The following is a 14,672-nucleotide window of genomic DNA, read 5'->3' as shown; positions in this document are numbered from 1 at the left end:
TTGACCGTCACTCCAACACACAAGTTGGCCGCCCCCATGTGGTCAAAGATGGCTGCCACAAGATGGCCAGCAGGGGAGGGCAGTTGTGGGCGATCAGGACAGCAGGGGAGGGCAGTTGGGAGGGACCAAGCCTTCAAGGGAGGGCAGTTGGGGGTGATCAGACCTGCAGGGGAGGACAGTTAGGGGTGACTGAGCCGGCAGAGGAGGGCAGTTGGGGGGGGGGGGACAGGCCTGCAGGGAGAGCAGTTGGGGGAAACCAGGCTTGCAGGGAGGGCAGTTTGGGGGGACCAGGCCTTCAGGGTAGGGCAGTTGGGGGGAACCAGGCCTTCAGGGTAGGGCAGTTGGGAGGAACCAGGCCTGCAGGAGAGGGCAGTTGGGGGTTACTGGGCCAGCAGGGGAGGGCAGTTGGGGGAGACCAGGCCTACAGGGGAGGACAGTTAGGGGCAACCAGGTCAGCAGGGGAGGGCAGTTAGGGGTGACCAGGCGGGGAGGGCAGTTAGGGGCAATCGGGCCAGCAGGGGAGCAGTTAGGCATCGATCAGGCTGGCAGGGGAGTGGTTAGGGGGTGATCAGGCTGGCAGGCAGAAGCAGTTAGGGGCAATCAGGCAGGCAGGCAGGCAAGCGGTTGGGAGCCAAAAGTTTTGGATTGTGAGAGGGATCCCAGATTGGAGAGGGTGCAGACTGGGCTGAGGGACACACAACCCCCCACACACGAATTTTGTGCACCAGGCCTGTAGTTTCATATAAAATATTCATTTTTATTTTTTTTTTATTTTTTAATTTTTTTAAATATATTTTTATTGATATTTTACAGAGAGGAAGGGAGAGGGATAGAGAGCTAGAAACATCGATGAGAGAGAAACATCAACCAGCTGCCTCCTGCACACCCCCTACTGGGGATATGCTCGCAACCAAGGTATGTGCCCTTGACTGGAATCGAACCCGGGACCCTTCAGTCCGCAGGCCGACACTCTATCCACTGAGCCAAACCGGTTTCGGCTAAAATATTCATTTTTAAATAAATTTTGTATATGGTGAAAGTAGAGATCCAACCTTATTATTTTGCATGCAGACACAATACCATTTGTTGAAAAGCCTATTCTTTTCTCTATCTATTTGTCTTGGCACCTATGTCAAAAATCAATTGGTTATATAAATAAGGGTTTATTTCTGAACTCTCAATTTTATTCCATTGATCTATATGTCATTCCTTATGTCAGTATTACACAGTCTTGATTATGTTAACTTAATAGTAAGTTTGAAATTGGCAAGTGTGAGTCCTCAAGCTGATCTTCTTTTTTACAATTGCTTTGGATATTCAGAGTCTCTTGCATTTCCATATGAATTTTAGGTCAGCTTCTCAATTTCTTCAAAGAAGCCCACAGTGATTTTTATGGATATTGCACTGAATCCTTAAATCAATTTGGGAAGTATTGTCATCTTAATATTAATTCTTCTGATGCATGTTGGGATGCCTGTCCAAAATTTTCTTTTAAATAAATAAAAATAATATGCAATAACGGATAAATAATGGAATTGATAAGTTGACACATAGATAAAACAAATATAGCAAAATTTAATAGTAAAATCTAGGCAGTGGTTACTGTAAAACTTTTTTTTATCATTACTCCAATTCTACCACCAAAATTAATGTTTACTTGGATTTCTCCATATTGCCTACTACCAGCTACTCTGGCTCCTGATACATTAATATATCAGTGCAATCCAATTTTAACTGTTTAACAAATGTTGGGAGTTTGGGGATATTTACTGTACTCAACTCACTTGTGAATAATACCTACCACACTTGCAACCATGCTTACTTACTACATGGATATCTGGACTAACAAACAATCTACTTCTGAAACCTGCCCCATATATTGGTTTTAGTCTATACTTTCTAGGTCCTGTCCATATTCATCAATGATCTAGATGCAAAAAAACAAAGGTGATACTTCAATTTTCACCACTGTAGGAACTCCAGTTTCTTCTTCCTTGGTTTTCTCTCTTAAATAATCAAAGTAAAAGAAGGAAACACAAATAATCCAACAAGACGTTGATGATTGCCTAATATGGGGAAAAAGAAGACAAGTAGAATTCTTTCTATAAATTTTCAAAGTACCAAATACCTAAATTACAAAAAGCACTAAGATATGTAATGTCCCAAACACTTTGTAGTAATATATACCTGAAAGTTCATTTACAAAACTATGTCATGGCTCACGGTAACTTTCTCACACTACTTTAGTTCCATAACAATCACAGCAGATAGCTTTCTGGTTAGGATCATTCCGACTAAAAGTAAATAAACTTTATGTATAACTTCACAACAATTAGAGTGTACCCAATAATGAGCAGAGGAAATAAAGCCACAAGGTGATACAACTGTCCAACAGGTAGTTGCCTAAGCTAATTCACAAACTAGGTGACTTGCCCTGTACTACTTTCTTACCTAAATATGCATTATTCAATTTGGTACCTTGGCATAACATCAAAAAGCTATAAGCAATACACTGAAAAAAGGAGTGATAAGGCAAAACAATTTTTAAATAAGTGACATCTATTCCAGGTGAAAGAAATTATTCACATGTGTATTTAAAGGGTGCTGATGATTGGTGAAAAAGGAGGAGAGTGATGGATTAGAAACAATGGGAACAAATCAGCCTTATATACTAGATAGCAGCAGTTCTCAAAATTTCCTTTGCTATGAGTCATCTGTGAAACTTGTTAAAAATGCTGATCCCTGGTTCAAAGGCTCAGAATTTCATTAAGTTTGAAGTGGAGTTCAGGACTGTATTTAGTAAGTATCTCAAGTGACACAACTGTGGGTACTCTTCCGACTACACATTATGAAATACTGAGCTGGAGAAATCGGGCAAATAAGATGTTACTCCTTTCCTTCATTTTTTCTTCATATTATCATGGCCTCACTATTTGTCCCTAGCATCATTTAATCCTAAACTTATCTGACAATAAGATTTTTTATTTTTTAATATATTTTTATTGATTTCAGAGAGGAAGGGAGACAGAGATAGAAACACCAATGATGAGAGAGAATCATTGATCAGCTTCCTCCTGCATGACCCACACTGGAGATTGAGCCTGCAACCCAGGCATGTGCCCTGACTAGGAATCCAATCGTGACCTCCTGGTTCATGGTTGATGCTCAACCACTGAGACATGCTGGCCAGATGACAATAATATATTTTAGGTACAGATGCTTATAGGAACATCCTAAAATCACACAAATTTGTAAGTTAGGAGAAAGAAAAACCTGTCCTCACTCTATGCCCAATACCCTTAGAGAATTTTTCTCTAATCATTTCTTTTCCAGTTTTTCTCCCAACAACCTGTCATCCTTCCTTAGTCATCTGGTCCCACTCCTCTTGCTATACTCACCCCTCACAGTTGATATGAAACAGCCCAAATAAATAGACTTATAATTATTATATATCTTTCCACAATTTTATTGGAAGAATCTCTGTCTATACCAGGGGTGGGCAAACTTTTTGACTCGAGGGCCACAAGGGGTTCTTAAACTGGACCGGAGGGCCGGAACAAAAGCATGGATGGAGTGTTTGTGTGAACTAATATAAATTCAAAGTAAAGGAGCGGAGGGGAGAGCAAGAGAACCCTCCGCTCTTTCGGCTCCGCGGGCTGGATAGAACAGCCGAACGGGCCGGATCCGGCCTGCGGGCCGTAGTTTGCCTACGGCTGGATACACAGGCATCTTTTATTTTTATTTTCATTTTTAGGAGAGGGAGAGAGAGAGAGCGAGAGCGAGAGCGAGAGCGAGAGATCTACCAACATCTATGGGTCCCGACTGGGGATCAAATGGCAACCTAGGTATGTGCCCTGACTGGGAATTGAACTCAAAACCTACCGGTGCACAAGGATGATGCTCCAAACAACTGACCCACACTAGCCAGGGCTACATGAACCTTTTTAAAAAGTCTTGTAATTTTTGTGCTCTCAATGTTACTTCTAAAACTTATAAGTTGTCATATACCTTTGTTAAAGGTCAAATAAGTAGTTAAACAGTTTAGATAGCACTTCTAAACTGTCACCCACTTATTTTTACAGGTATCTGATTAAGTATCCATGCATTTCTCCCAGTATGTCTTGAGACTTTGAGCAATAAAGATTATTTCTTAATTGGCCTGGAAAACTGGAGCAATCACAATAGATTACATGTTCTAAAATTTTTATTTTATTATTGGCTACATTAACCAGATTTAGTTGCTTCTTTTAAGTTGTTCTCTCATTTCCCTTACCCTTCCCAAACAACTTTAGAAAATCAAGCCAAATTCTTCCAATGTCTCCTGACATTGGGTAGCCTTCCGTGCTCTAAATCAAAGGGGAAAAAGTGCATTTTGCTGTGAAGTTTTTCATTTCTTTAAGCCTTTGAAGACAAAGAAAAAAAAAACTTGGACTTATTTCCAAAGAGCGTAAATGTCTCCTTAATCATTTGGCAATTTCCATAGGAACTTGAAATTCTACACCTACTCAGACATCACTAATGGTTTGGTGTTAGGGAGGGGGATCTCATATGTGAACATCACTAGAATTTTAATTACCACATAGTATTATAGTGATTTCTCAAATGTGCCTGTTATAGCTTAAGAAATCCTTTATTTTTTAATTCCCAAGAACAAATACAGTTCAGGTTTTTTCTTTCCTTTTTAACTATAAAGTGATATTCTCAGTCTAGAAAAAATATATAAAAATACCAAAAACTATTAAAAAAAAACAAAAATATCCCCAAACTCCCAACATTTGTTAAACAGTTAAAATTGGATTGCACTGATATATTAATGTATCAAATACCAGAGTCTATCAATCTGTCCCTCTCAGTGTAAATGTGCATTTATGTGTGTATCTGTGTGTGTGTGTGTGTGTGTGTGTGTGTATATATATATATATATATATATATATATATATATATATATATTTGCATGCACATATATTATGTATGTACCTAATATATATGATATGGTTTATTATATAATTTATATAAGATAATATAATAGTGTATTTAGTACATTTAGTATATATCATCTACCTAATGAAAGAGTAACATGCTAATTGACCATAACCTTTGTGATGCCCACCAGCCAATCAGGAGTGAGTATGCAAATTAACCCTACAAAGATGGCAGGTTAATTTGCATATGCAGGTGCCAAGTGGCCAGGGGCAGGGCAGGATGCTTGCGTCATCACCATGGCAACAACGCAGGCATTCTGCACCACCCCAGCCACTCCGGACCTCTGGGCAGCGTGGGAAGGTGGAAAGGCGGCTCCGGGCAGGAGCAGAAAGGCAGCTCCGGCCAGAGCAAAGGTGGTGCCAGCAGCCAGGGGAAGGAAGGCCCATTCTTGCATGAATCTTCATGCATCGGGCCTCTAGTCTATACTAATAATAGAGGAATATGCAAATTGTCCAGGATGCCGTCACAGTAATGACCGATCAGCAGGTTGCATGCACAGCAGGCGTGTGTGGGCAGGGACTTGCAGCATCGGGGGCAGGGCCATGGCAGGGGCCTCCACGTACCTGCACAGGAAGAGGGCCTGATCAGCAGCCACTGCAGCTGCTGTGAGGCCGGGAGAGAGAGGCAGGGCCTGATCAGCAGCCCCTATGGCTGCTGCATCGTGGGCCCAGGTCAGGGCTCATGCAGGAGGCAACCAATTGATGTGTTCCTCTCACATTGATGTTTCTCTTTGTCTTTCCCTCTCTCTTCCATGCTCTCTAAAAATCAATGGGAAAATGTCCTCAGGGAGGATAAAAAAATGAAATAAAAAAATGTCATATCCTATGAAAGAGACATCTTGAAAATGCCTAAAGAAAGTTGTCATTTTTTTGTGGTGAAGAGACTGGAGTTTGATGTTGATGAAAACACCTTGGCGGCTGCAAGGGCCAAGGGCCAACAGCTGCGGTGGCCACCAGTGGCAGTGGCAGCAGCAGCAGAGTGGTGGGGGAGGTGCCTTCCCCTTATCATCCTGATGGCCTCCCGCAGAGGGAGGCCAGACTGCACCTATCAGTAGGACATCCCCTGAGGGCTCTCGGACTGTGAGAGGGGGCAGGCTGGGCTGAGGGACACCCCTCCCCAATGCATGAATTTTTGTGCACTGGGCCTCTAGTATATTATACTGTATAATACTAGGGGCCCAGTGCACAAATTTGTGCACTTTGAAAAGAACTGTGGGCCGCGAGGCTGTGGTGGGCAGAGGGGTGGGTCTTGGCCCATCCTCTGTGCCGCCACCCAGCCTCTCCCACCACAGCCCCTGGTCCCCTGTCTGCCAGCAGCCCTGCTCCTGTCACTCCCATGCACTGATGGCTCCAGCCCTGCTCGCACCTGCTGATGGCATAGAGCAATTGGGGCCAGCACTATCAGTGGGTGCAAGGGGCTGCTGCTGCCCTGATTGCCCCTCAAGATCAGGGGGAGGCGGAGAAGCCCTCAGGGGTGATCGGGGCCGGCAGCCGCTGCTCACACTCACTGACAGCACCGAGTGATGGGGGCTGGCACTGGGCGCTGGCACCAGCTGTGAGCAGTGGCTCTGGCACTGGCAGTGAGTGCGAGTGGGGCCAGCGCCAACAGCAGGTGCAAGCACCGGGTGGGACTGTGGCATGTAGGAGCAAAGAATTTTCAGTAACCACCAGAGGCTTGCCCCGATGACAGTGACTGGTGCCCCACCTTGGTCTGGTGCCCCCGCTCACCTGCTCCACCATCCCACTGTGGCCAATGCCCACCATGTTCCACACTCTGCCGCCTGCTGCCAATGCCTGCCATGTCCCGCACATGCCACCTGGTGGTCAGCGCACATCATAGCGACTGGTTGTTCAGTTGTTCTGCCATTTGGTCTATTTGCATATTAGCCTTTTATTATATAGGATTATTTATAAATTCTCATACACATAGATATGTCTTATAAAAAAAGAACATCATAATTGAATTGGCAATCATTTACTTTCAAATGAAAATATTAAACTTTTTTTAAGTGAAAAATACCAATGCTGTAAACACTTTTAGAAAATGTAGGAAGAAAATCACTCATTTAGAAGGCCTCTATTACATTGATACAAAAACTAGGCAAATAAATTACAAGAAAATATAATGCAGTATTCCTTCCCTTATTTGCAGTTTTGCTTTCCGTGGTTTCAGTTACCTGAGGTCAACTGCAGTTGGACAATTTTAAGTGAAAAATTCCAGAAACAAACAACTCACAATTTTTAAATTACATGCCATTCTGGGTAGTGGGATGAAATCTCATGCCATCCCCACTCTGTCCAGCCCAAGATGTAAATCATTTCTTTGTCCAGCATACACATGCTCTGTACAGCTACTTGCCCATTAATCACTTGTTGGATGTCATGGTTATCAGATTGACTGTCACCGTAAAGCAGTGTTTGTGTTCAAGTAATCAAGTAACCCTTATTTTACTTAATAACGGTCCCAAGGTGCAAGAGCAATGATTCGGGCAATTCAGATATGCCAAAGAAATATCTTACTGTGCTTCCTTTAAGTGAAAAGATGCTAGTTCTTGACTCAACATGTCATTTTATCATCTCATGAAGAAGTGTAACTACAGTATATTAAGATATTGTGAGAAAGAGAGACCCAGTTTCACATAAATTTTATTACACTATATTGCTATAATTTTCTATTTTATTATTATTTTTGTTAATCTGTTATTGTGCCTAATGTATAAAATAAAGCTTATCATAGATATGTATGTATTGGAAAAATATAGTATTTTTAGGATTTGGTATATGCTGTTTCAGACATCCAATGGGGGCCTTGGAATGTATCCCTCATAAATTAAGGGGGACTACTATACAAAAAAAAAATCCCTCAAGAACAAAGATGCAAAAATATTTAATATAATATTACCAAACTGACTACATTGTGTGTGTGTGTGTGTGTGTACACTATTACACCTTGGTAAAATAGTGGTGGTTAATTTTGAAAATGCAACATTGGCTTAACAATAAAAAAATAAATAAATAAATACTATTCATTAACAGACTAAAGGAATCTGTTACATGTAAAATTACATGTTCATTAGACAAAATTCAACATCATCCATAATAAAAATAGTCGCCAGCCTAGTCGGCATGGCTCAGTGGTTGAGCCTCAACCCATGAACCAGGAGGTCACAGTTCCATTCCCAGTCAGGGCACATGCTCTGGTTTCTGACTCAAACCCCAGTAGGGGGCGATGATTCTCTTCCATCACTGATGTTTCTATCTCTCCCTCTCCCTTCCTTTCTGAAATCAATAAAAATGTATGCTTTTAAAAAATGGTCTGCAAACTAAAAGTACAAGGTAATTTCTTCACCATAATAATTTGCACTGAAAAATTTGCATTCATTATACTTAATAATGAAACACTGAAGAATTTTCTCCCTATAATTGGGGACAGACATAAATTTTCTCTCATCATTTCTATTCAACACTGTGCCATTGTGCCTAGCCATTGCATAAGAAAAAAAAAAAAGTAAAATAAGCCCTGACTGGTGTGCTTAGTGGTTATAGCGTCTGCCAGCACACCAGCGGGTTGCAGATTTGATTCCTGATTAAGGGCACATACCTGGTTTGCAGGTTCGCTCCCTGGGTCCCCCTGGCCAGGGCAAGTTCAGGAGGCAACCAAGGTCAATGTGTCTCTCTCAAATCTCTCTCCCTTTTTCTCCCCCACCTCTCTCTCTTCCCCTCTCTCTCTTCCTCCTTCCTTCCCTTCCTCCTCCCTCCCTTCCACTCTCTTTGAAAAGCAATGGAAAAAATATCCTCTGGTGAGAATTAACAAAAAAAGGTAAAATGATTGGAAAGGTAAAAATAAAATTATTTTATTTGAAGACTAGAGGCCTGGTGCATGAAATTCATGCACTGGGGGTGTCCCTCAGCCCAGCCTGCGCCCTCTCACAGTCCAGGACCACTTGGGGGATGTCCACCTGCCGGCAGTGGTACATCCCTCCCGCAGTCTGGGACCCATCTGCCCACCTGCTTGCTGCTCCTTAGCACTGCCGCAGAGGTGGGAGAGGCTCCTGCCACCACTGCTATGCTCACCAGCCGTGAGCAGTGCGCCCCCTGTGGGAGTGCACTGACCACCAGGGGGCAGCTTCTGAGTGTTGAGTGTTTGCCCCCTGGTGGTCAGTGTGCATCATAGTGACTGGTCGTTCTGGTCATTCTGCTGTAAAGGTCACTTAGCTTTTATTATATAGATGGTGTGATTGTTAAATGTAGAAAATTCCAAGTCATCTTTAAAACAACTATTGAATCTAAATAAGTAACTTTTGTAATATCACAGTATAAATAGTAATTATATAAAAATCAAAATAATACTAAATCAATTAAAAAATAAAAATTCAAATAATAATATTTACAATGACATCTAAAATCATGAATTACTTAATGAGAATGCAACGCTTATATAGAAAGAGTAATAAAATATTGCTTAGAAAAATTAGAAGGTTCTTAATTAAATGGAAATATATGCTAGTTTATGTATTAGAATCTAAATATTGCTATCAATTTTCCCATAATTTGTAGAAATGGACAAAGAGGAGGAAAGTTGTATACTTAACTCTACCTGATTTTAAGACTAACTCACTATAATGCTTCCACAAGAAAGACAGTGTGATATTAGTGAATGAATAGGCCAGTGAAACAAAATGGAGAATCCAAAATTAGACACACACAAATAAATTCAAATAGTACCAGAAACTTTCATTGGGAAAAGAAATCTCTCCAGCGAATTTTGATGAAACAAGATATTCATATTTTTAAAAAATATATTTTATTGATTTCTTACAGAGAGGAAGGGAGAGGCATAGAGAGTTAGAAACATCGATGAGAGAGAAACATCGATCAGCCGCCTCCTGCACACCCCCTACTGGGGATGTGCCCACAACCAAGGTACATGCCCTTGACTGGAATCGAACCTGGGACCCTTCAGTCCACAGGCCGACGCTTTATCCACTGAGCCAAACCGAGTAGGGCAAGATATTCATATTTTTAAAACAAAATGTCAGTCCCTCTTTCATATCATTCAAAAATTACTTCAAGATCAATAATGCCCCTACATATAAAAGATAAAATTTTAAAGCTCATAGAAAAAAATTGGAACTATCTTTGTGACCTTAGTATAAGAAGCAATTTGTTGGATGGACAAGATACAGAAAATACAAAAAAAGAAAAAGAAAAGAAAAATAGTAAGTTAGATTTCATTAAAAATAAAAACTTCTCATCAAAAACACCATTGTCTAATCACTATGCTGTACTAATACAAAATAAGATTGTTAACTGTAATTGAAAAAAATTAATAATTAAAAAAAAGAAATTTGAATAGGCAGGCAACAGATTGGAAGAAAACTTTACCAAAACATATATATACTAGAGGCCTGGTGCACAAATTTATGCACAGGTGAGGTCCCTTGGCCTGGCTGGTGATCGGGCTGATTGGGGCCGATGGGGGCCGGCCAGGGAGGGACTGTGGGAGGTTGGCTGGCCCACCGGGCAGGTACAGCAGGAGGGCTCCAGGGCATGTCCAGCCCTCTCACCCAGTCCCAATCCACCAGACCCCAGCAGCAAGCTAACATACTGATTGGAGCATCTGCCCCCTGGTGGTCTGCGTGCATCATAGCAACTGGTTGAGCAGTTGACTGAATGGTTGACCAATTGGTTGGACACTTAGCATATCACACTTTTATTATATAGGACTAGAGGCATGATGCATGAATTTGTGCACCAGTGGCGGGGGGGGGGGGGTCCCTCAGCTTGGCCTGTGGGATTGGGCCGAAACCAACACTCCAACATCCCATGAGGGGTCCTGGATTGTGAGGGGGAGCAGGCCAGGCCGAGGGACCCCACCGGTGCACAATCAGGGCTGTGGAGGGATGCAGGAGGTTGGCCAGCTGGGGAGGGACTGCAGGAAGACTCCAGGGCGTGTCCGGCCCATCTCGCTCGGTCCTGATCTGCCGGACCCCAGCAGTAAGCTAACCTACTGGTCGGAGCGTCTGCATCCTGGTGGTCAGTGCACATCATAACGACTGCTCGACCAGTTGACTATCTGCCCCCTGGTGGTCAGTGAACATCATAGCAACTGGTCAACCAGTCGACTGTCTGCCCCCTGGTGGTTGTGCATGTCATAGTGAGCAGTTGAATGACCTTAACATATCATTAGCATATTACACTTGGGTTGAACAGGCAACTGGACTCTTAGCATATTAGGCTTTTATTATATAGGATAATAAAAGATTGGTATCCACATATTTAAAGAACAACTAGAACTCAACATTAAATGGAGTTTTTAGCTTGGAGATGTAGAGAACTAAAAATATATCACTCCTATCATTGGCTACATTAACCATTTACAGTATACCTGGGCAGCTATACAAAGGTTCCCTGAGGTCCCTTCTTATTTCTCCCAAGTACTTCACCAAGATTTAAGCACCCTCAAATTCCCCAGGGGAAATAAACCTTTTTACAATATACAGATGACCTCTTGTGCTCAGTTACCAAAGAGGTGTTCATAAAAGGTTCCATTTATTGACTGCAACAGATATCTGGAAAAGGAAACAACTCTCTAAGGAAAAATTACAATTATCTTTAGATACTGTTCATTACCTAGGACAGTGGTTGGCAAACTGTGGCTCGCGAGCCACATGCGGCTCTTTGGCCCCTTGAGTGTGGCTCTTCCACAAAATACCACAGCCTGGGTGAGTCTATTTTGAAGAAGTGGCGTTAGAAGAAGTTTAAGTTTAAAACATTTGGCTCTCAAAGGAAATTTCAGTCGTTGTACTGTTGATATTTGGCTCTGTTGACTAATGAGTTTTCCGACCACTGACCTAGGACATGATCTAATCTCTGAAGGAATTCAGCTGCCTCCAAAAGGAATTAAGGTAATCCAGGAATTTCCTACACACACAATTAAGTGGAAGCTTTGTAGATTTCTAGGCTTGGCTGGTTATTGCAGACTATAGGTTCCTAATTTTCCTCTATTAGCTTCCCTGCTCAATAAAATTACTAAAATTTTAGTCCCTGAACCACCTCCCTAAGGAGATAAAACATGACCAGGCTCTTATATGACTAAAACAATCACTGCAAACTCGTGCGTGAGGCAAGCGGAGCCGGAGACTAGACCGAGGCCAAACTTGGCATCTGACAAGATGGATGGGCTGCCCTGCAGGATTATCAAGGAAACCCAGCGTTTGCTGGCAGAACCAGTTCCTGGCATTAAAGCAGAACCAAATGAGAACAATGCCGGTTATTTTCATGTGGTCATTGCTAGCCCCCAGGATTCCCCCTTTGAGGGAGGGACTTTTAAACTTGAACTATTCCTTCCAGAAGAATACCCAATGGCAGCACCTAAAGTATGTTTCATAACCAAAACTTATCATCCTAATGTAGACAAGTTGGGAAGAATATGTTTAGATATTTTGAAAGATAAGTGGTCCCCAGCACTGAAGTTTCACACAGTTCTGCTATCGATACAGGCTTTGTTAAGTGCTCCCAATCCAGATGACCCATTAGCAAATGATGTAGCAGAACAATGGAAAACCAATGAAGCCCAAGCCATAGAAACAGCTAGAGCATGGACTAGGCTATATGCCATGAATAATATTTAAATCAATCTTATCATCAAGTGTGCATCATTTCTCCTGTTCTGCCAAGACTTCTTCCGTTTTTGTTTGCATTTAATGGGCACAGTCTTAGGAACATCTATACTAATAAAAGGGTAATATGCTAATTAGACCAGGAGACCTTCCGGGAGACCTTCTGGACTTCCTTACAGACAAAGCCATGGTGGCGGGGCTGAGGCAGAGGCGGTTAAGGGCGAGCAGGCCAGCAGAGGGGGGCAGTTGGGGGCAATCAGGCCAGCAGGGAGGGGCAGTTGGGGGTGAGCAGGCTGGCAGGGAGGGCAGTTGGGGGCAAACAGGCCAGCGGGGGGGGGGGCGCAGTTGGGGGCAAGCTGGCCAGCAGGGGGGGCAATTGGGGGCAATCAGGACAGCAGGCAGAGTGGTTAGGGACGATCAGGCAGGCAGGCAAGTGAGCGGTTAGGAGCTAGTGGTCCTGGATTATGAGAGGGATGTCCGACTGCCGGTTTAGGCCCTATCCCGCAGGGATCCCTGTGTAATCAGGCCTAAACCATCAATCGGACATCCCCTGAGGGGTCCCAGATTGAAGAGGGTGCAGGCTGGGCTGAGGGACAACCTCCCACCCCCCCGTACACGAATTTTGTGCACCGGGCCATTAGTTAGTTACAGAACAAAAGCCCAGACATCTTCAGTCCTTTGGTGGTTAAATGCACATTAGCAAATCTATGTCTTCTCCTGATTCACTGTTATAAAGCATGAACAGAGGCTAGAAGTACCATCTGGACTGTTATAAAACATTTAAAAGCAGTGACCACTCTCTGCTTTTATTCATTTGCCCCTATCATGGTTTAAGTATAAAGCACTATGAATGAAGGTACTTGTCAGGGTTAGCTGCAGGGGTGTAGGTTTTTGGGGTTTTTTTGAGGGAGTAACTAGTTCAATTTTAATTTTATGGGCTCCTTTCTCCCTTTTTATGATGATCTATGCATTGGCTAAAAGCAGCTAACCAGTTCTTTAGAATATGCTCTCTAGCCAAGTCTGACTTTATTTAGATGCTGTAAGTGGACAAGCTTGATTGTTTGAACCAAAATGGGAACATTAAACAAACACCATGGCCCTCACAAATAACATTGTGACTTTGTTGTCAAATGTAGAATCCCCCCTTCAAGAAAAGCTTGTGACCATTTTGTATGGCTTATCTGGAAACTTTGTAAATCTTATGTTTTAGTAAAATATTTTTTGTTATTCTACTTCGCCTTTGTACAGTATATTTTACTGTGTTTATTTCATTTTCCCAATGTGACAATCATATTTAAAAATTAAAACTAGTGAAATATTCTGTTTTGGTCTTCACCATCTGACAAGTTGAATGGTAAGAAGTGGATTATGCCAGTTTCTTTTCACTGATGCAAATTTGTGTTATGATGTCACTGAATGGAGTATTTTTAAGTTGGCCCTGAGCATGCATAAAACATCATATCTTAACTTTTTTTACCCCCTTGAAATTTGAAATAAATGTGTTTGTGTTGTCTAATTAGCTAGATGAGCATTGGTATCTTGCCACAATGTTTGAAAATTACTGTACATGAGAGTCCCAGCAAAGCAGGAGTGTGACAGATTTTGTGTAGGACTTTCCCATGTTGAACAACATTTGTGACAGGCATTTGGGTTATGACACTTTTCTTAGTTCTTGTCTGAAAATTCATGTAATCACTGAAGGGTGTTATTAGCAAGCACCAATCTGATCAGCATTTGGGGTTTGCTGAGACATTTGAGACTTCCTTATAGACCCAATGAGCAAATCTCAACCTACCATTTTGCATAAGTGTCATCAGAAAGGCTTCTTCCTGCCGAAACCGGTTTGGCTCAGTGGATAGAGCGTCGGCCTGCGGACTGAAGGGTCCCGGGTTCGATTCCGGTCAAGGGCATGTACCTTGGTTGCGGGCACATCCCCAGTAGGGGGTGTGCAGGAGGCAGCTGATCGATGTTTCTCTCTCATCGATGTTTCTAACTCTCTATCCCTCTCCCTTCCTCTCTGTAAAAAATCAATAAAATATATTTAAAAAAAAAAAAAAAAAAAAAGAAA

General features: G+C 42.4%; 2 protein-coding genes across 3 annotated transcripts in view; one reads left to right on the top strand and one right to left on the bottom strand.

The window, feature by feature from the left end:
- Positions 1 to 14,672, bottom strand: part of COL4A5 (collagen type IV alpha 5 chain) — a 365,159-nt gene that overhangs the window by 312,868 nt on the left and 37,619 nt on the right. The window lies entirely within an intron of this gene.
- On the top strand, positions 12,158 to 12,616 carry LOC308239692 (ubiquitin-conjugating enzyme E2 N-like; the record flags this gene model as incomplete). Its single annotated transcript, XM_080652506.1, has 1 exon — positions 12,158 to 12,616. One exon carries the CDS (start codon positions 12,158 to 12,160, stop codon positions 12,614 to 12,616), a length of 459 nt encoding a protein of 152 aa, XP_080508632.1.

This window comes from Plecotus auritus, assembly GCF_963455305.1.
Source record: "Plecotus auritus genome assembly, chromosome: X".
NCBI lineage: Eukaryota > Metazoa > Chordata > Mammalia > Chiroptera > Vespertilionidae > Plecotus > Plecotus auritus.
Note: the sequence above shows the minus strand (reverse complement) of the source record. Positions and strands in the feature narration are given on the sequence as shown.